The following is a 22,269-nucleotide window of genomic DNA, read 5'->3' as shown; positions in this document are numbered from 1 at the left end:
AAACTGGGCGCCATAGCTAGGTTGTGGGTGGGCGGAAGTTAGGATGTTTGGGGGGCTGTGAATAAACGGGGAGGGAAGAGTTGTCACTGGGCGCCGGGATAGGCTGCGCAGCTTCGGACTAAGTTACTAGCACATTCCGGACCGGGGCAAGTACCAACCCAGCTACTGAGGGAAGCGAAGAACAGGTACCTGTCTGTCTGGGTTTGTTTCAAACCTGCCGCCATCAAGCTGCGCCCAGGTGCTGTCTCAGGGCAACATCATCTCTAACGGGAGCGGCTTTATAAGCGGGACAGGGGCAGTCAATGGATTCTCTAGTGTCCCTGAATTTTGAAGTGATCTTTTCACCCTATTGTTAGGGTAGGACTTACTCTATCCCCCAACTTGACCCCCCCCCCCTCCCTCGCACAGCCATCAGCATCATCATTGGGGCCCTTAAAGCTGCTTCAGAGACTCTGGGGCCCATTCAATAAACCACTATTTTTTTATTTTTTGGAGAAAAAATTGTATTTTTTCTAAGTTATAGAACATTTTGTAATGACCACGATAATAGCGTTAAAATTCCACAACTTTTTGGTGGTTTTCCACGGAAAAGTCGTATTTTTCGCAAAGACTACAACCATTTCGTAATTCATTCAAGCTTTGGTATCATGACTGCCTTTTGGCCGGGTTGGAGCTGCAGAGTGCCATTGAGCCCTATGGGAGACTTTCCTTGGGCCGGGTTGGAGCTGCAGAGTGCCATTGAGCCCTATGGGAGACTTTCCTTGGGCCGGGTTGGAGCTGCAGAGTGCCATTGAGCCCTATGGGAGACTTTCCTTGGGCCAGGTTGGAGCTGCAGAGTGCCATTGAGCCCTATGGGAGACTTTCCTTGGGCCGGGTTGGAGCTGCAGAGTGCCATTGAGCCCTATGGGAGACTTTCCTTGGGCCAGGTTGGAGCTGCAGAGTGCCATTGAGCCCTATGGGAGACTTTCCTTGGGCCGGGTTGGAGCTGCAGAGTGCCATTGAGCCCTATGGGAGGCTTTCCTTGGGCCGGGTTGGAGCTGCAGAGTGCCATTGAGCCCTATGGGAGACTTTCCTTGGGCCGGGTTGGAGCTGCAGAGTGCCATTGAGCCCTGGCAGCCAACCTGTACCCCAAAAGGCAACAGCTGTAGGCAGTGAAAAGCCAATTGTATGCTGCATATATCTCATTGCTAGAAGGCTCTCTAACTGTGGCATAGTCTGTCTTGAATAGCAAAAGTGTATCAGTTATAATTCCAGGGATTTACACTGTACAGCAGTGTGTTGTTGTACAGGCACTCCCAGTATCTAACTGTAAGTTACACAGTTATGGCTGCTTGTGACACTGACTGTATAATTGTTTGTATTTCCAGGTTCCTGAATGGATATTTCCTACGGTGGAAGCAGCAGGCGGTTGAGAAGCGGCAGTCGCAATTTAGTGTCTGTCACAGTCACATCCCAAAGCCAAAGATGGCCCTCAAATGCTGACACTGAAGAAAACTCACTTGTGAGAAACTTGGACACTGACTTATATGAGGCTATGACTCCTCTCAGTTCATCACCCAAGAGTGCGAGTGAAGACTCGCTGTCTAATCCAGCCCTGGAGGAGTTTGGACATAATGGGACTGTCGTGTCACAAGTGGTGACTGCCAAACGGCACAAAAGATGGCCCGCCCGAGTTTTGTCAATGTTTTGCTGCCTTGTGGTCGTTTGCATTCTATCTGTTTTGCTCGCTGTCCTCTATCTAGTTGTGCAAGGTACGTGGCAGTTATTTAATATGGGGTTATGTAATAAATGGCACTAAGTTTGCCCAGGAGCAGTAACCCATAGCAACCAATCAGCAGGTAGCATATCCTGGTCACCTGTTTAAAGGCAAACATCTTATAGGTTGCTATGAGCTACTGCTTTTGGGCAAACTTAGTGCCTTTTATTACATATGGGGGATAGTCTATTAAATCTATTGTTGGCTAGCAGTCTGCAATCATGAGTGACCGTACTGCATTGATGCAATTAGTTGATCAACAGTATGGCTGCTGTCATAATCTTGTGCCTCCTCCCACAGTGGTCATGTGGTTAGCATTACAGCCTTGCAGTGATGGGGTCCTAAGTTTAATTTCAGCAAGGACTCTTTCTGTAAGGGGTTTGTATGTAATCATTTTGTTTGCATGTGTTTCTTCCCGTACTTTAAAAATGTACAGGCAGGTTAATTGGCTCCTAATAAAACTGACTATAGGGACTTGGAATGTAAGTTCTAATGAGGCAAGAACGGGTGTGAACAATGTATAAGTAATAAGTTGAAACTTCAAAAAAGGTATTTGATGAAGCAACAGTACTCTGAAAAATATGTCTATGAAGATTCTCATTCATCCAGGTCATGATATACAGTATCTAGTAGAATTGTGTCTAAAACAACTGGACTTTTCTGAGTTTTTCTTGAAAACGTTTCACCACTCATCTGAGTGGCTTCTTCAGGTGTGAAAGAGGCCATTTATGCCAGCCTGGAAAAACCATCCCTGAACAGAGGAGGGGGCCTGAGACACCGCTTGTCACCTACATACAATGGCGCGTTGACATCCTTACCCCGGCGGTTTCAAAACAGTTCACACTTCCAGTCATGTACTTTGAAGGATTAACACCTTCATCAATGAGAATCTTGGTACCATTGTGATTGGATCTTACACCTGTCAGTTTCAGCTAACACCTAACTGAACAAGTTCAATGGAACCATTGTGATTGGATGTCTGTGACTGTACTACCATCAAAAGTTTAAATACCTGGGAATTCCCTACCTGTCATTTGAACTGAAGAAACCACTCGGATGAGTGGTGAAACGTTTTGAAGAAAAACTCAGAAAAGTCCAGTTGTTTTAGACTTAATTCTACTAGATACAGTGCTCTGAAAAGTAAACCCTATATATGTGGCATAGAGAGCACCCTCTAGTGATCACTGAGGGATATAACAACTGAGAAAGTCTCAAAAAGCCACTAAAAAGTATAACCATTTTATTTCAATCCATTAAAAACATAAGTAACCCCTTACAGACATGGCCTTATAAGTTGGCCCTATATAAATGAAGAATAAAACGATCCGGATAAAACTATATTAAACTACATTAAAAATACCTGAACTTTTATTTGTCTGCTCTTCAAGATATAGTCTCAAAACTGGAATTCCTTGCTACTGATTAGTGAACCCTGCCTGATTGCTAAGGCCAAGGCTCTCTTTGTGTCTATCCGTAGGCTGCTGGTGTACTTCGCTGTGGCACAGAAAGGAAAAAGCTGATTCAGTATTGTGCCAGTACCCACTGACAATCTGCTGTTGATTTGGGCCATCTCTTTGTTATTGTTACTCATCTCTGGGAACCCCGTGTGGGTAAAAAAATTTATGTATTCCCTTCCCGTACAGCAGCAGAGTCATCGGTTTGTGTTTTGACCTTTTCAGCAGCAGCCTAATTCCAAAGTCCCAGTGCTTACGATTAAGCTGGCCATACACATTCAGATTTTAGTCTTCTTCCTACAAACATTCGGATATCGGCTGTACGTTTCAATGCAACGATCTAAAACTAACATTGATTACTATGAACTATGATTTTATTGGTACATGTATGGCAAGCTTTAGTCCACAGACAGACAGGCAGATTGGCCTATGCCTGGGCACAGACAGTATTGTTTGTTGGGGGCGTGGTTTGCAATCCTAGAAACAAACGAGTATATCTGGTGTGGCAACTTAATATAGCTTGGAATTAATACATAGTATAAAATAAGTTTAATATATAGTTTTTAATACATTTTAAAGAATAAGTAATTTTTTTCTCTAAAATTATTCTGTACCGCCCTCAGAATAACACACCTTTCTCCCTGCATCCAGAATTATTTGTTTCTCCATTACAAGCAGCTAAACTGCAGCTCTATTACTGATTTCCTTGTCTAGCATGAACCTCCGCCCCCTTTGCTTTCTAAACACTCCTCTCTCCGACTATGAAGACCTCAAAGAGGTGCCTATTGCTCATGCCTAATTGATTTTAATTGGAGCAGAGGCAGTGAGCATGCTCAGTAGGGTCTTTATAGTCGGAAGGGGAAGGAGTGCTCAGAAAGCCAAAGGGGGCAGAAAATTTCTGATAGACAAATAAGTCAGTAAAAGAACTGCAGTTCAGCTGTTTGTAATAGAGAAACACAATAAATCTGCATGCAAGGGGAAAGGTGTGTTTTTCTGGGGACTTTTTAGAGTAATTGTAAGGGATTTTGAAATAAAAGGCTTATCTTTTGAAATTCTGTTATGGATATTGTCTTGGATTGCTTTGTTCCACTCAAATGCATGTGTCTCTCTAATAATCACTTTCCCTCTTTTTAATTCATAGACATGAGATCTGGAAGAGAAATCAATGACGAAGGAGATAAGATTAGCCTTTTAGGTATGAACAACAGTTGTTTTGCCAACGTTTATTACATCATGTATATTGTTAAACCAATTAGTCCCCTGGCCTTTTGCCCGCAACAAATCTCCCTTGTCGCGGGCAACTAATCTCCCCGAAATACCATCCCGCCGGTGAGTATGTAAATGGCCGGTGGCATTCATATGGGGCGCCGCGATTTCCCTGAAATCGCGGAAGTTGCCTTGAGAGGAAACAGTGTATGCTATATTTCAGGACACGCCTAATGCTAGAGAGGAAAAAGATACCTGAGTATAAAGGAAATGTATGTCGCATGCAGCCACAAATAGTAACTTTGCATTTTTCAGAAGTAATTAGAATTTTCCCTTGTGCTTTTACCACCTCACACAGTATTCTAAACCAAGCTGCAGCCTTTGAGGCAAGGAGCAGCTCATTATACAAGTGAGCTAATTTGTGGACTGGTAATTTGCCTAACAACTTTCTACTCCTGACTACGTAGAACCTGAAAGTTGCAATCTTTGCCCTGATTGTTCAGTCCTGTTAGGCCAGGTTTTGCCGGAAGAGAGCTTCCTTTGGCAACAAGAGGAGTCAGACCCAGGAATAGAGAAAAACAAAGACAAACACTTCTTTCAATGGCAATGACAAAAAACCATTGCAGACATGTAATGAATGTGTATTGCCCACCTACAGGCCCTATTGGTTTTGTATGTGTCTCTATTCACTTCGTATTATTGTTCTAATGCAGGGTTCTGGAGTCTCCTTGCCTTGTCCCTCCTAGCGGGTCTGTCCTGCTGCAGCTTCTCATGGACCGTCACCTACTTTGATTCTTATGAACCAGGAATGTTTCCCCCAACGCCACTTTCGCCGGCACGCTTCAGGTAAGTGGAGTGCTTGCATTACATGTTCACTCTATTTACTCTGAGGGTATATATCTGTATACATTTCATTTTCTAATGATCAATTACATTTTAACCAAAAGAAATCTAAGTGCTGCATCGGCTGTCTCCCTGGATAGACCCTTCCCTTATAGCAGGGCGAATGCAACTAGTCAAAGGAGAGGATTTTACATTGTCATTTAAATTTGCACATAACAAGCACCTACAAAACTTGCGGCACTGATTGGTCAGCAGGGGGCGCCATTGGATAGAGTTACTCTGTGTGTTCAAATGAGAGTGAGTGCAAAGCTCCGTTTTGAGATCAAAGGTAAATTATTTTTCTCCAACTGGGGCTTATTTTTAAAGTTTTTTTTTTTTCTACAATGTATGTTTTCACCTTATTTTATATAAGTTAGGTTGAAAAAAGACACACGTCCATCAAGTTCAACCATAATGCCTATATATAACCTGCCTAACTGCTAGTTGATCAGAGGAAGACAAAAATCCCCATCTGAAGCCTCTCTAATTTGCCTCAGAGGGGGAAAAAATTCCTTCCTGACTCCAAGATGGCAATCGGACCAGTCCCTGGATCAACTTGTACTAACCCTGTATTACGTCACTTGCTAAAAACCCATCCAATCCCTCCTTAGAAAAAGATTCTTCACCAAAATGTGTTAACTGGCTTGGAAGTTGCAAAAACCATAATTACCTAAACCCAAAATTGCTATATTAAAAATAATAGAAAATGTAGGGAAACTAAAAAGGTTAGAATTTCCACCAGTGGAAAAAACACCATATAGGCTGACTGCCCACACTCTTCCTTATTACTTCCCAGAGGGTTTGGTCTTTCATCATGGGGGGGTGGGGGGCGAGGGTGGTCAAACTGGACTCTCGAATACCTGCTATTCATTAGCCTGTCAGAGGGCTGGAAAAAGAAGGGAGCTGCAAGCAATTAACTATTTAATTGGATTTGTATTCACTGGAGGACCATGTATAGCACTTCTGTTTGGTATTGTGAATAGCAGCGTGTCTATGAAGGTTTTTACAGCAGCAACAATTCGGTGCATTTTTGGTTTGCTTAGGCCGGGGATCTCCTACCTTTTAAAACCATGAGCCTCATTCAAATAGAAAAAGTGTTGGGGAGCAACACAAGCATAAAAAGGTTCCAGGGGTGCAAGTAAGAGCTATGATTGGTTATTTGGTAGCCCCTATATGGACTGGCAGCCTACTGAAGGCTCTTTTTGGCATTAAACTGTGTTTTTATGCAATTAAAACTTGCCTCCAAGCCACAAATTCAAAAATAAGCACCTGCTTTGGGGGCAGTGGGAGCAACTTACAAGCGGTATGTGAGCAACGTGTTGCTCTTAAGTCACTGGTTGGGGATCACTGGCTTTGGCTGATGCCACATGGAGCAGAAAAACACAGCTCAAGAATAAGCCCTTGAGCTGGCATCACTCATACCTTTCCTGCACCCAAAAACATTGTGTCCGCTCAGGTGCAGGCAGACGCAGCGGGTATCGCTTCGCAATTTGAGCCGATATCCACTGTCACACCCAGGCAGAGACCATGCTTCCGGGTGCCAGACAGGTAGCCATTTTCTTCCAGGCCTAGAATCAGCCCAGTGTGGCATCATCCATAGACACTGGGACACCATGTCAGCATTTGATATTCCCTTGTACTCATGTTATTTGTAACATCAACCCCAAACAGAGCATAATGGCGATACTAACCCCGGGTTCAAATGCTAAGCAAACACACATAGAAATAGCGAGTTATGCTAATGATCCATATGCTGCTAAATTTAGAGCTGAGAAGAAATAGCAGCGAGGATTGTAATTAAGCACGGCACTAAAACAACACTAACGCACAAGCCTGTTAATATTCAAGAGGCCCAATTAGGTTAAGTTACGCAAGTAAAGACGTGGCACACTGTAGGGTTAAATCGTACCTACAATTAGACGTGTCGCTGGGATTGTAAGTGTCGTCAGAATACAAAGTGTTTACTAGTGTGTAACATGAGAAATTGTCACTTGCTAAAAAGTTATAGTCCCTTTTTGGGTTTATTTAGAGGGGGACTGAATTTCCTAGTAGTCCCGGCTTTTACTTCTATTGTCTGACGGTATCCATTAGCTTCAGCTAAAGGGCTTAGGTACATTAACTGATCTTTGTATGTGTTTTGACTTTGCTCCTCCCCTGCTCCACAGATTTGTGATGCCCAACTCTGAATTCTTATATAGGTATGGGATCCCTTATCCAGAAACCCATTATCCAGAACGTTCCGAATTACGGAAAGGCCATCTCCCATAGACTTCATTATAAGCAAATAATTCTAATTTTTAAAAATGATTTCCTGTCTCTGTAATAATAAAACCGTACCTGTACTTAATCCTAACTAAGATATAATTACCCCTTATTGGGGGCAGAACAGCCCTATTGGGTTTATTTAATGGTGAAATGATTCCCTTTTCTATAATAATAAAATAGTACCTGTACTTGATCCCAACTAAGATATAATTACCCCTTATTGGGGGCAGAACAGCCCTATTGGGTTTATTTCATGGTTAAATGATTCCCTTTTCTCTGTAATAATAAAACAGTACCTGTACTTGATCCCAACTAAGATATAATTACCCCTTATTGGGGGCAGAACAGCCCTATTGGGTTTATTTCATGGTTAAATGATTCCCTTTTCTCTGTAATAATAAAACAGTACCTGTACTTGATCCCAACTAAGATATAATTACCCCTTATTGGGGCAGAACAGCCCTATTGGGTTTATTTAATGGTTAAATGATTCCCTTTTCTCTGTAATAATAAAACAGTACCTGTACTTGATCCCAACTAAGATATAATTACCCCTTATTGGGGACAGAACAGCCCTATTGGGTTTATTTCATGGTTAAATGATTCCCTTTTCTCTGTAATAATAAAACAGTACCTGTACTTGATCCCAACTAAGATATAATTACCCCTTATTGGGGCAGAACAGCCCTATTGGGTTTATTTAATGGTTAAATGATTCCCTTTTCTCTGTAATAATAAAACAGTACCTGTACTTGATCCCAACTAACATATAATTACCCCTTATTGGGGGCAGAACAATCCTATTGGGTTTATTCAATATTTAAATGATTTTATCAGACTTAAGTTATGGAGATCCAAATTACGGATCCCTTATCTGGAAAACCCCAGGTCCCGAGCATTATGGGTAAGAGGTCCCATACCTGTATATCTATCTGATATGTAATAACAGAATTTTTTTTCTTTTTTTTCCCTAGGAAAATGACTGGCCATTCCTTCCACATAGGCTATACTATGGCAATACTCAATGGCATCGTGGCAGCTCTGACCGTTCTCTGGTGTTTGCTATAATGGTATAGCGTTTCGTTCCAAGCATTGCCATTTTTTATAACGGGACCCGGAATATTGTATAACAGCAAGGATCTATATGCGTAAATATAGAGAGGAATATTTTTAGCCAAGTGAAAACAAGCTCTTTTGTTACATGGACAATTGTAAAAAAAATTTAGTCTGTTTTATTTTTTCAAGGAGGAATTTTTAAGAAATTTTTACTCTTACCTTTTTTTGTGCATATCCATTTTGTATGGTGAGAAATACACATTTTAACACTTCAAAGGTAATTTTAGCACCTAAGCACAGCCTGGTTGTGGGATTCCCCATTGGGCCATCATCAGGAACCTGCACTTTCTCTGCTTCCTGCTTTCCCAAGCAGCAGATCCCTTGGCCGAGCCTGTTTGTAATAATAATAATGCCACATATACAGGTTATACTACATCATCTGTATTGGTTTTTGGAAGTACCATTTGTTTTATAGAAGAATTTAGGTGAGGGATCAATATTAAGAAATATTTTATAAATGTTTGTATATGAAACGTAATTTTTTGCAGGCAAATATTTTAAAATAATTGAGTTTTTAATTACTCCACAAATCAGTACTTTTTTTCACAGAAGCACTAAAATATGTAAATGTAACGGGGCATTCGTATTGTCTTAATGGGGTTGTTCACCTTTAAATTAACCTCTAGTATGATGTAGACACCGATATTCCAAGACAATTTGCAATTGGTTTTCATTTTTTATTTTGTGTGGCTTTTCGGTTGTTTAGCTTCTGTTTGGAATTGCAGCTGTTATCTGGTTGCTAGGGTCTTGTTTACCTTAGCAACTAGGTAGTGGTTTCAATTAAAGACTGGAATATGAATAGGAAAGGGACCGAATAGAAAGATAAGTAATAAAGAGTAACACAGAGCAGTAGTTTTTTGGCTGCCGGGGTCAGTGACCCCCAATTTGAAAACTGGAAAGATGTAGAAGTTGAAGACAAATTATTTGAAAACTATTTAAAATAAATAATGAAGACCAGTTGCAAAGTTGCTAGGAATAGGACATTCTATAGCATACTAAAAGTTAACGTAAAGGTGAACCACTAAGGTATTAAGAAGATGTAAATGTAATGGGGCATTGGTATTGTCTTAACATAGATGCCTGTGCCAAATCCAGCCAATTGTGCTTATAGTGTGCCAGGCAGGGTTCCTCTATGGCTGCAGTATAATGGACTGGGTGCCTGGGGGTTCTAAGATCTGGCACGGAGCAAAATGCAGGGCTTCCAATGAACTGCAGTGGCAAGCAGGCAGTATGTTAGTATAAACCAGTGATTTGAGCCACTTATGTTCTATAGTCCATAGCAGGCACACATGATAAGAATCAGGCCGTCAGGTTGATAGGAATCATGGCTCCTGTAAAGTTGCAATTGTTTCTTCCCAACGTGACTAAATTACTGTTACTGTCTATGGGAATGTCTCTTAAGGGTGAAGACACGCTGAGCTACTAGTAGCAGCTACTTGTCACGGCTACTAAACTCCAGAAAATTCCCTTCCGTAGACAATACTGAGAATTGCCTCTGCTAAAACGCACGTAGCATTGTCTATTTAGTAGCCATGACAAGTAGCTGCTACTAGTAGCTCTGTGTGTCTTCACCTTTTAAATGGTGAGACTGGCCCCAGTTCCATACCTCTATCAGTAAGGGCTGGGACAGACGGGGAGATTAGTCACCGCGCAACAAATCTCCCTTGTCGCGGGCGACTAATTTCCCCAAAATGCCATCCCACCGGCTAGAATGTAAATCACCGGTGGGATGGCATACGCGGCGTCACGATTTGCACAAGTCACAGAAGTTGCCCTGTCTATCACAGCCCTAAAGGTGCTGAGACCCAAGTACAATACTTCCCCACACATTCCAGCTGCTGCTATTTTTTATGTCTTAATTGCCCAAATTTTGCCTCCACAGAACGCCATAACCAGTGCAACATTGTTAGTGTATAATGGTACAGCTCCCTGCAGCTTTTTTTGAGATATATATATATGGTCTTCAGAGATTCTGGCCAGTAGAAAAGTTTGGTCTTGCAGATACCCCCGGTGTCTCTTCCTAGATTATTGAATGTTTATCATCATATTTTTGATGGTCCAACCAGGGCCCCTCATAGTTGTTGAAATGAGTATAGAGACAGCAACACATTTGTGCATGGGGAGTATCTAGGAGACTTATGGGGTTATGTAATTAAAGGCAATAAATTTGCCCAGTAACAGTAACCCATAGCAACCAATCAGCAGGTAAAATTTAATTGTCACCTGTTTAAAAGCAAACATCTTATTTGTTGCTAGGGGTTAATGTTCCTGGGCAAACTTAGAGCCTTTTATTTCATATGGGGGTAAATGCCTATCCGCGCCCCCCCACCCCCAAACTTAGCCCCACTCTCCCCTGCACCAAGCCCATTTTGCTGAACTAGAACTCTCTCTTATTTACCAAGCCAATGTACTAGCAACCACTTGTGTATTCTGCCTGTATGCAGCAATGTCATAATGTTCAGCTTCCTATGAAAATACAGTGGCTTCTATTTTGTAATTGGTGTCCTGTGTGTAATCTTATTGGAGCAGGGCTTTTATTCATGTGTACATTATACATGTAAAAGTGCTTTAAATAAGAGCATTTATAATGGGTAACAGTGGTTCTTAATGCCAGCGCTGGCCGTGACGTTGTTCCCACTCTGTGTAGCTTGAACCCGACTTGCAGAAACACAATCATTTGGCTTAGTTGACACTTAACACAAATGTGGTGAATGGGACTAAACACACCCCTAGAGGTTTGGGTCCAAGCTGTTAAACATCCAACCAAGGCTGCTGGGGTTAAAGACAATTAGTTGTTACTACATTATTCTTAATGCTACATAAGTGACGTCACAATTAATATATAACCTATATAATGTCACCTTTGTAATATTCTAAGCATAATAATAGCAGGGCATTGTAATACCATTAGCATTATGTATAAAGGTTTATGGGCACATTAGTTTGTAATCTATTTATTGTTATGGAGTTGTTCTCAGTACAAGTCGGGGCAGGCCCAATGATTCTGTGCAACTGAAGCCCATCATTTCCATTCGGGTTCTTGATGCAGCTGTAACGAGCTGAATTAATCCTGCTAATATATCATAGGGTAAGGGGCTTTCTCTTCTGTTATAGGGGATATTACATTCCAGTCAGCCTTGCTGCTGGTTATGTCCCCAGGGACTTTGTTAACTTGAAAATGAGCCACCCATTTAAGGCTAATGCCACATGCGGAGTAGGGCTGATTTTTTCGGCAAGCGGAAAAACGCTTGCCGAAAATTCAGCCCTACGCCTGCTACTTGTGCCTGCACCCGAATGAATGGGATACGCTCGGGTGCAGGCACATGTAGCCGATATACGCATGAAAACGCGAGACTTTGCATTCTCTCGCGTTTTCGTGCGTATATCGGCTATATGTGCCTGCACCCGAGCGTATCCCATTCATTCGGGTGCAGGCACAAGTAGCAGGCGTAGGGCTGAATTTTCGGCAAGCGTTTTTCCGCTTGCCGAAAAAATCAGCCCTACGCCGCATGTGGCATCAGCCTTACTTTTAGTATTTTATAGAAGGATCATTTCTAGGCAACTTTTCAATTGGTCTTATTTTAATTATTTGCCTTCTTTTGACTCTTGGCAGCTTTCCAATGTGGGTCGGTTTTGCTCTGTGAGGCCACAGTTTTATTGTTATTGTTACATTTTATGATTTATTTTTCTATTTGGTTCCTTTCCTATTCATATAACAGTCTCTCATTTAAACCTGGTTGCTAGATTAATTTGGACACTAGCAACCAGATTGCTGCTGAAATTCCAAACTGGAGAGTTGCTGAACAAAAAGTGAAATAACTAAAAAAACTACAAATAATAAAAAATACAGGTCAATTGTCTCAAAACATTACTCTTACACTTTCTACCCGAACCAGCTTGTTGCTTGTGTATGTACTACATCTGCCCCCGAGGAATTACATGCAAACTGCAATTAAGTGCAAAGTACAGAGCACCCAGATGCAATGGAGCTCTGAAATTAACCCCTTACTTGCTTCTAGTAAATCACACTAGTTGGCACTGAGCAGGAAGTGATACCATTCAACCTAAAGAAAATGCAACTGTGATTTGCCAAGCCAGATGCATCATTTGCATAATTTATCAATGTGGTCTCAATACACTGCAATTCTGGGAAAATCACTAATACCCATGATCTGTTTCCGTTTTGGCTGTTTGCACAATACACTTGTGTTCGTTAATGAGTTGCAACACGTGTAATGTGCACCCAGAAATCTAGATCTAATCATTCTCCCTTAAGGTGCCCATACACCTTCAGATCCACTCGCTTGGTGATGTCACCAAGGGAGCGGATCTTCTCCCGATATCCCCCACCTACAGGAGGGCGATATTGGGAGAATCCAGGCTAATTCGATCGTTTGGCCCTGGGGCGACATCGCCAAGCAAGCGGATCTTCTATTATATATTGGGAGAATCCAGGCCAAACAATCGAATTATAACGACTGGTATAGGCAAAGTCAGTTCGGAGACCACATCAATGAGCTGATGCGGTCCTCAATCCGACTAGATTTTTTAACCTGCCCAATTGATATCTGGGCGATTTCAGGCCAGATATCGGTCGGGCAGGCCCGTCGGTAGTCCCCATACACGGCCCGATTAGCTGCCGAATCGGTCTAAAGGTGGTCACACGTGGCGATTTTAGATCTTTCGTGCGATCATCGGTCGTACAATCTGGCACTAACGTTCAGGGCTGAAACAGCAGATAAGGAGGTAGAAACAATAGGATTTCTACCTCCTTCTGCCAATTCAGCCCCGAAGACAGATTTTGCTCAGGCGCCTTCTATGGCGCCCGATCAAAATCTTTAAACCGGGCCGATCGGCGAGTCGACCGATATCAGCAGCATCCTGCGACTCACCGACTTGCCATACACGCACTGAATATCGTACGAAACGAGGTTTCATACGATATTGTCTGTGCGTGTATGACCAGCTTAAGGGACTTATCGGCAGCTAGAATCGGCCTTAGTGAAAAGAGCTATATGCCATTCACTTGATCTGCGGATTCCTTTCATGTCTCTCTCTTTTCTCTGTACATGTTCAGGCCTTGAAGTCCTTTATCTGATCAAGCAATTCTTTAGTAAATAATGTACTTTCCCTTGGTCTTTGTAAGTGTCGGAACAAGACTATGCAAATACCGCCACTGTTTGCCTACGGAAAAGGTTACTCCTGGCCAAGACTTTGTGCGATGAAATCTCTCCCAACATCAAAAAAAACCCGTAGTTGCATAAAACATCTCCAGCTGCTTAATTCAAAACCAGAGCTAATGAAGGTCCAGGCTGAGCCATTTGAGAACAAGACGGAAAGGGAATCAGTGGTGCCGAACCCTAGCAATCATGGACGTGCTGCCGTGAAGCCTCTGCTTGGGCTCGATGTAATTTGCACAAGGTAGGGGGCATCCACTTAATAACAGCAAATGGTGCGACGTAATGAGAAAAAGCCAGGCTTGATGTAAGCGCGGGGAGATGTGTTGTTGACCACCACAGGAACGTTGAGTTTTTAATTTCAAAGTCTATTCTCGGATTGGAGCCCTTGGGTAATGAATAGACTAAAAAACTAGCAAAGACTTAAAGGAAAACCGTGTGGAATTATGGGAGCGAATTCCCCTTTCTACACCCAGGGATGAGCCTCTAAAATTCAGATGACGTTATGGGACAATTTGCCCTTTGATCTATTCTGGTCCAAAAGTTGGGACTGGAACATAAAATGTTCTGTTTATAGGCTCCTAACATTTGTCTATTAAATAGTTTTCTGGAACAGATATTGCGGCTCAGGGATCAATACTGACCCCCTAAATTATCTACACATTTTCCAATGATGGACCTTCCTATAGAGAGGGAGGCTGCCATGGATACAATGGTGTAACTATTTTACACCGGGACCCCCACAAAAAAAATCTTTGGAGTGGCCAGAGTAGCAAACTCTACCCAGCTGATGGCATTGGGGGGGTGGGGCAGTGGTGCAGGGGCAGGAATGATAATGTCAGGTGGAGTTATGATGCTGGGGTGGGGTTATTGCATCACTTGGACACAATTGGCTGGATTTCTGTCCAGTTTACTTAATGTTTTCAACCCAATAGAAAGTTTTGAACCAGACAGCACTTTTAAAGACTGGGATGTCATGTTCAAAACCAGGTGGGTTTTAGCTCCATCTATATTCTGCCTGATGAGTAAGTCCGGTCCTTCAGTTAAAGCTTTGGGGTCTATTATATAGAAACCAGTCATCCTAAAAGGCCTGAAATGCTGCTATGCTCATTCCCTTTTTTCTCTTTGTAACGAAAAGTAATTAACAGTACTTCATGCTAACCAACCCATATGTTGATAGAAAAAAAATCACAGTTTAATATTAAAAAGTTTTTCATTTATTTGGCAGGTTATAATTTGGGTTTCATAAGGCTTAAAGACCCGAAAAGCCGTAAAAACTGGTGGCAAACCTGCCTTCTGCTTGCGTATAAATCCCCATTCTCCGCCCACCCTCATACCTGAGAGCCGGATGGGAGTGGCCATTTACATGCAATACAGGAAGTAGACCCTGTGGTCCAGTCCTCCCAGGGGGTCAGCTTCCTCTATTGTTATGCCGCTGAATAGATATGAGACCAAACTCAATGAGAACCTTGCAATTTACCATGGGGCACTTGGGAGACTATGTACTGCACTATAGGGGTACTTGGGGGCATTGTATTATAGTGCAAGAACACGAAGGGTGTGGAATGTGCAGATTATCTTAGAAGCAAGAAAAATAAAATAATAGAGGCTACCGTACCAACATGTACTGTATATAACAATTGAAAGTCCTTTAGGTACTTTAATGTGTGTTTCCTATAAGAATAGAGAGGTCGGCCATATTTTTCATGGGCAACTTTTATGGTGTAATGGGAAGCCTGACATTAGGGGACCTGGTGGTCTGACCAAAGTATCTGTGCAAAACCATAGTACCTGAAGATTTCCCCTGGGGCAGGGTGGTTTTTATTAGTAGATTTAAGGTATGGTGATAAAAATGATGTATCCAGAAAACCCCAGGGAAGCATTCTGGATAACGTATCCCATACCTGTATATACAATTAGATGGCTGGACATTGTACAACATGGGCAATGTACTACAGGGGGCACGGGAGACCGGCCTTTGAGGGTCAGTTGGACTAATTAGGGGTGGTGGTACTACCCACATTTTTGATCCCAACTAATATATCCCTACTGCTAGCTGAGCCGCCTGTGCTGATGTCTGTTCCATTGATTTAGATGTGTGTCTCCATCCCAATAAAAATAAAACTTTCCTCAAATATAGTTTAATGCGTGTAATTCATAAATATCAATACATGGCATTACCTCTAAGGGGAAAAATAACTCTAATAGATGGCCAGTTGTCCATATCTAAATACCAGTGATTAAAGCCTTTCCCTGCTCCAGCCGCTTCCAACTCGGATCTGTAAGTCATTTGAATTCATCCTCGCCCTTCAGCCAAGCGTTCGTATTGAGCCCAACTCTGGTTCCTTGTTGAGTCTGTAATTTCTCTGTTATAAATTATGATTCCAACGATGTTGTCAAGGAAACCAGATTGGAAAGAGGGCTCAGAAGAATGAAGGTTTGTGTTGTTATAGGAGAAAATCATTATGAAAAAAAACCAACATTTTAATAAGAGTTTTTTTTATAGAGGATAAAGTGGTCTGCAGCGAGCGCTGGGGACAGAGGATTAATCGTTCTCTGAAGCAGATTTCTGAGACAATTCCAAGTGCTGCACAGTCACCGTGTACATGTTAAATGTCATCTTCTTGTCTGTCAAAACACTTTCTGGAATAAAGAGACACAGAACTATATTCCTCCCCCCCCCTCCCGCCGTAACCTCAACAGACCTCAACTATGATCCCTGTCTCTGTGTGTCTGGCCCTAAGGAAGGGATGCTCCACTTGCACACCTCTGGATGTTGCTGAGATACCGATTGTGGGTATGTGGGAATGAATAAAAAGGCAATAAACTTGGAAATTCCCATTCGTAAACTTCTATATGCAACTAATGCATGGATATACTGTATATATATGCATAGATTTACATACCTCTTAGACTAAATTGTCCATTACAATATACAAAGCTCAGTGTCAGATTGGCCCACCAGGAATAGTCCCAGTTGGGGTTGCCACCTGTCCGGTTTTGACCTGGACAGCCCTGTTTTTGGGAGGGCTGTCCAGGTCAAAGCTCCTTGCCCAGTTTTCCAAATTATGGAAACTGGGTAGGACTCTCTTAGAATGACAGTGCCATTCATAGTAACATAGTAAGTTGGGTTGAAAAAAGACATACGTCCATCACGTTCAATAATAGTGCCTATATATAACCTGCCTAACTACTAGTTGATCCAGAGGAAGGCAAAAAACCATCTGAAGCCTCTCTAATTTGCCGCAGAGGGGAAAAAATTCCTTCCTGACTCCAAGATGGCAATCGGACCAGTCCCTGCATCATAACCACGCCCCCAATGTCATCAGCTACACCCCTGGCATCACCAGCCATGCCCCCATGATGTCAACGCTTGTCCAGGTTTCCTTAAGTCCGAAGATGGCAACCCTAGTCCAGGTGGGCCTAGGTGTGAGAGATTTGTATGCCTATTGCTTGGTCATCCCTCTTTTCTGTATGTGAACAAAGAGGAGTATTACAGAGAAGGCTAGATGTTGGTGTACAGAAGTATGATGGAGAAGACACTAGGACAATCGGGAAGCTGAGTGGGGAAAAGAAGAAAAATAATGCAGAGTTGGCTGTGGCCTACAGAAGGGGTCCCCAACTTTCTACCCTTGAGCCACATTCAAATGTAGAAAGAATTAGGGAGCAACACAACACAAGTACCTGGGTGTACCTAATAAGGGCTGTTATTGGCTATTTGGAAGCCCCTATGTGGACCGGCAGCCTACAGGAGGTAGTGGTTGGTAGTACACCTGCTTTTTATTCAACCAAAACTTGCCTCCAACCCAAAAATTTAAAAATAAGCACCTTCTTAAAGGTCACTGGGAGCAACATCCAAAGGGTTGGTGAGCAACATGTTTCTCCCAAGTCACTGGTTCTGTTACTGCATACATGTGCAGTAGCCATATGATAACAAAAAAATTATGTTTTTGGACATCTGATATACAACATGCTTTTGGACCAGACTTCATTATTTTAACAGTTCTATTCCAACATTATAGGCTTTACCCACCTCTTCATGGACTAATGGTTAGTCAGAGTCATTTTACAAACTATAAAAGTCGCACTGCTAACTGACCTATATGCTATACTTCCAGAAGTACTAATAAGCATTCTCCCCAAATCTGTTCCTCAGCTGTCCTTCATTATGGTCAGACTTATTGTTTTGGACCCCTCAGTGATATATAATGATGTTTATGAAGGCCAGGGGTAAGCTGAGGCCTAATAAGATACCTTGTACATCTGTCCTGTAGACCTCCAGTTGACCAGATCTGCTATATAAGGTAAGTTTTTCACCTTTCTGCATCCTTCCTTAGCCATGCCTTCATCACAACACAGGACATACAACGAATATCCCTAAGGGGGCTGGAAGTGAAGAAGTGGCAGATGCTGGGGAGATGAGATAGATTTGACTGAGAGGGCTGATGCACATTCAAGATCACAAGACATGTATTAGGAAGTAAATGAATGGCAACCTCACCTATAATCCTTGTGCAAGAGTTGCATTGAAGCCCTCAAATGTCTTGTCCCACCAGTGCCTTTTCCTCACTTACAACCTTCATTTCTCATTACCTCACAAACATTCTGCTATAAATTACTACTTCTGTATGGACTGAGTACCCTAAGCCCTTTCATTCATAAATAATGTAAACGCCTAAATGCCTGTCAGGAGACATTTGTCCTGCTTATAATTACTGAGGGGGAAAGGTGAATATGAAACGAGGATCAGCCGGTTCTCCAGCAAATCAATGAAATAACCTGGAATGAACGTGCAATGATCAAAGTGCAAACTGGTCATGCAGACATTGGGTTACAAAAAACACTAGAAACCTTTTAGTTTGGGCACTGGTGAGCAGGGCTATGGCTCTGGTACCAACTTACATATAAACAATGTAAGCGAATATACAAAACCTGACTGCATCCGTATTCAGCTTTTTATAGCAAAGGCGACTTTATGTGTTAGTGTCACTGGAACCCAGGTGGCAAGGTGCAAAGGATAGTTCCACACTGGTTAAGTACAAAAAAGGCCCCTGAAGCTCCTATAATGGGAAAGAATATACAAGCTAGATGCAACACATTTTAAGTGTTCACTTACACCCTAAGGCTCGAGGCAGGGGTAGGTCATGAAGGACACTACAAGGTGCTGTGCAACCTGACCCATTTTTATTAAATGCTTCAAGTTTCCAACATAAATTCTCTAGAGACCCAACAAGTTATTGAGTTGACCTCAAGATACCAGCTGGACCAGTTAGGGGACTTTTCCCTACAGCCCTCACCTAACTCTCAGGTATCTCCTACTAGTGGTTGTTTGCAGCACAAACTAATTAACTGCACTGTAATTCCCAGCTCATTTAGCCACTCCTTTGCTCTACAGCCTTTGCTCTTACTTAACCTTGTTCAGTACCCATTTTGGCTTGTCCATCTACTGGGCCATATTGCACCCCAGGCTTTTATGATACACACATCCTCCCACCCCTTTACAAGGAAAACAGAGCCAGAGTTTTAGCCCTACCTAGGCATATACACCTACGGTCACCATACTTTCTAGTATCTAACTCGCCAGTAACTGGTGTCACTGGAACCCAGGTGGCAAGGTGCAAAGGATAGTTCCACACTGGTTAAGTGCCGCCTTATACAAAAAAGGCCCCTGAAGCTCCTATAATGGGAGCACTCTAAGGCTCGAGGCAGGGGTAGGTCATGAAGGACACTGTGCGAGGTGCTGTGCAACCTGACCCATTTTTATGCATCAAGTTTCCAACATACATTGACCTCAAGATAGCTGGACCAGTTAGGGGACTTTTCTCTGCATCCCTCACCTAACTCTCAGGTATCTCCTACTAGTAGTTGATTGCAGCACAAACTAATTAACTGCACTATAATTCCCAGCTCATTTAGCCACTCCTTTGCTTTACAGCCTTTGCTCTTACTTAACCTTGTTCAGTACCCATTTTGGCTTGTCCATCTACTGGGCCATATTGCACCCCAGGCAATACACACATCCTCCCACCCCCTTTACAAGGAAAACAGAGCCAGAGTATTAGTCCTACCTAGGCTTATACACCTATTGTCCACATACTTACTAACTCTGCCTACTACAGGTCAGCCCTACGCATCTGTCAGGTTCCCACTGGTTCCTTTTTACGTTTATATCAGGTTTTTCGAATAGTGATGAGTGATTTTTGCGCCAGGCATGGATTCGCAGGGAATTTCCGCATTTCGTCATTGGCGAATTGTTTCACAAAAAAAACAGACGCGGGTGACAAAAAAATTGTGCGTCCATTGTGTTTCGCATATTTTTCGCCGTTTCGCGAATTTTCTTGCTGTTTCACGAATTTAATGGCGACACGAAATGGGACAGATTCACTCATCACTATTCTGGAATCAAGATAAACTCCAAGCACGCAGCAGAGCCAAAGAAGTATGTTTCTCTCTAGGGGGCGCACTTCCACTTTTTTAAACACTTAACCTCACAGCCCACCTCTACATGGGATTCATGCACTTGGTTATTGGACCCAAGGAATTTATTAAAATTGATGTCCAGCCCAATTCCTGCCTGATATCATATGTACTTTCTTGCCGTTTGCAGACTGAAAGTGTTCTGTTCCATTGTGAGAGGTGCTACGCATGGAGGAAGAGGAAATATTAATAAGTACCCTGGGAGGCACTGAAGGCAGGTTAGAAATGTATAAATAATGTGGTCTGAAAGGTCTGACATTTACTTTAGTATTTCAGGGAAAACATGTACTGTTTGTGCCAGTAAATGAATTTAGATCCATTACGCAGAGCTTTATCTGGAAATAAAGGTGATTAAAGGTAAGGACACGAAGATCCCTGAATTAAATAATAAACAATCTCCCAGACTCAGAATGCTTATATTATTATGGTCTAGGGAAAAAATGATTCTGCTCCTCCAACTGAATCCTGCACTGAAATCCATTTTTAAAAAGAGCAAACCAATTTTTTTTACATTTAATTCTGAAATTTAACATGGAACTAGACCCTTCTTAGTTTCCCAGGTGCCCTCAGCCATGTGACTTGTGATCAGATAAACTTCAGTCTCTATTTACTGCTGTGCTGCAAGCTGATAGCTGTTTCCTAACTCCTGTATTGCTAAAAATGCTCCCATACCCCACCTAATGGTAGATCTGAGAATAACTCACAATTGTAAAACACCCAGGTCCGACCATGACTCCTCCAGATTTATTAGAAGAAACAATAGGTTACCTGAAAGCAGTTCCATTGTGTAGCGCTGGCTCCTTCTGAAAGCTCAGGATCAGTCATAGTAGCCTGAGATGGTGCCTACACACCAATATCACAGATAAAAATACATTTATTGGTTTAAGAACAACATTTTAAATGGTAGAGTGAATTATTTGCAACGTACACAGTGTAATTAAGTAATAAGAATTACACCATAAATATAACATCAGAGTCTCTTTAACTACTAAGTGGTAACAGCCATTGGTTAGTAGTCTTAGTGGTCAGCTATGTCATGCAAGCACACGATTTCCATTATCCTCCTTTGTTTAGGGCTACAATTTATTGTATGGCTTCAGGAATAAATAAACTAAGACATATATCTCCATTTAATTTTTTCTTTCTGGGTAAAGCTAGCTGCTCAAGGACTTATCCTTTACTACTGCAAAATGGAGATATAAAGTAAATATGATTGTAAGCTCTATGGGGCAGGGACCTCCATCCTCTTGTATCTTTGGCTCTTAACTTATTGCAACTGTACCTTGTATCTATCTGTATTTATTGTTATAGTTTGTATTTATCTATTATTATCTTAATAACCCCCTGTTTGTATTAATCTATTCTACTGTACAGCGCTGCGTACATAAGTAGCACTTTATAAATAAAGATATACATAAATACATATGCGATTTTTTGCAATGGGCTACAAATGTTATGTCTCTTTGTAGTGCCTTTCCATTATGTGCCTCTACAATTATTTTGTGCTGCTTTACTAGGAATTTCCCAAAAGTCTTACTAATAACAGCCAGCCATTCCATTTCCTACTGGTTGTGATTCCAGGTTCAGCAGGAAAGCTGTTACCACTATACATTGACTGGTAGCTAGACAGACCTGAAGGGGAGCTGCAGTTAATCCTTACCTGAGTGAAAACAGATGTGTGATTGGTTACCCACATCTTACTGTGTCTCTTGGGAGAGGCCCATTAGGACATCCCCATCTCTCATTTGGAACAAAAATATGTGGATATATCCAATAAAAAAAAATAAAAAAAATAAAAATTCAATATGTCCTCTTTAATAAACTTCATTTAACAGCCAAACCCCAAGTGGTCCAAGTCAGCACCAAGTCAGGCAGCAGCTCCGCATACCTGTCAGCCAAACTGGCCATGTGATGGTTGTCCAATTAGGACAGTTCT

General features: G+C 42.0%; 1 protein-coding gene across 2 annotated transcripts; it reads left to right on the top strand.

Annotated features, from left to right (window-relative positions):
• Positions 1 to 3: 3 nt before the first annotated feature.
• Positions 4 to 9,200, top strand: arl6ip6 (ADP ribosylation factor like GTPase 6 interacting protein 6). 2 transcript variants are annotated; one of them, XM_002936653.4, is made up of 5 exons: positions 4 to 185; positions 1,368 to 1,751; positions 4,352 to 4,405; positions 5,130 to 5,262; positions 8,538 to 9,200. In XM_002936653.4, exons 2-5 carry the CDS (start codon positions 1,376 to 1,378, stop codon positions 8,629 to 8,631), a joined length of 657 nt encoding a protein of 218 aa, XP_002936699.1. In that variant the 5' UTR covers positions 4 to 185; positions 1,368 to 1,375; the 3' UTR covers positions 8,632 to 9,200. The 2 variants fall into 2 exon arrangements, with proteins under 2 accessions (XP_002936699.1, XP_002936700.1); XM_002936654.4 differs by having other exon boundaries at positions 15 to 357.
• The last annotated feature ends 13,069 nt before the right edge of the window (positions 9,201 to 22,269 follow it).

The sequence above is a fragment of the Xenopus tropicalis genome, chromosome 9 (assembly GCF_000004195.4).
Source record: "Xenopus tropicalis strain Nigerian chromosome 9, UCB_Xtro_10.0, whole genome shotgun sequence".
Lineage (NCBI taxonomy): Eukaryota > Metazoa > Chordata > Amphibia > Anura > Pipidae > Xenopus > Xenopus tropicalis.
Note: the sequence above shows the minus strand (reverse complement) of the source record. Positions and strands in the feature narration are given on the sequence as shown.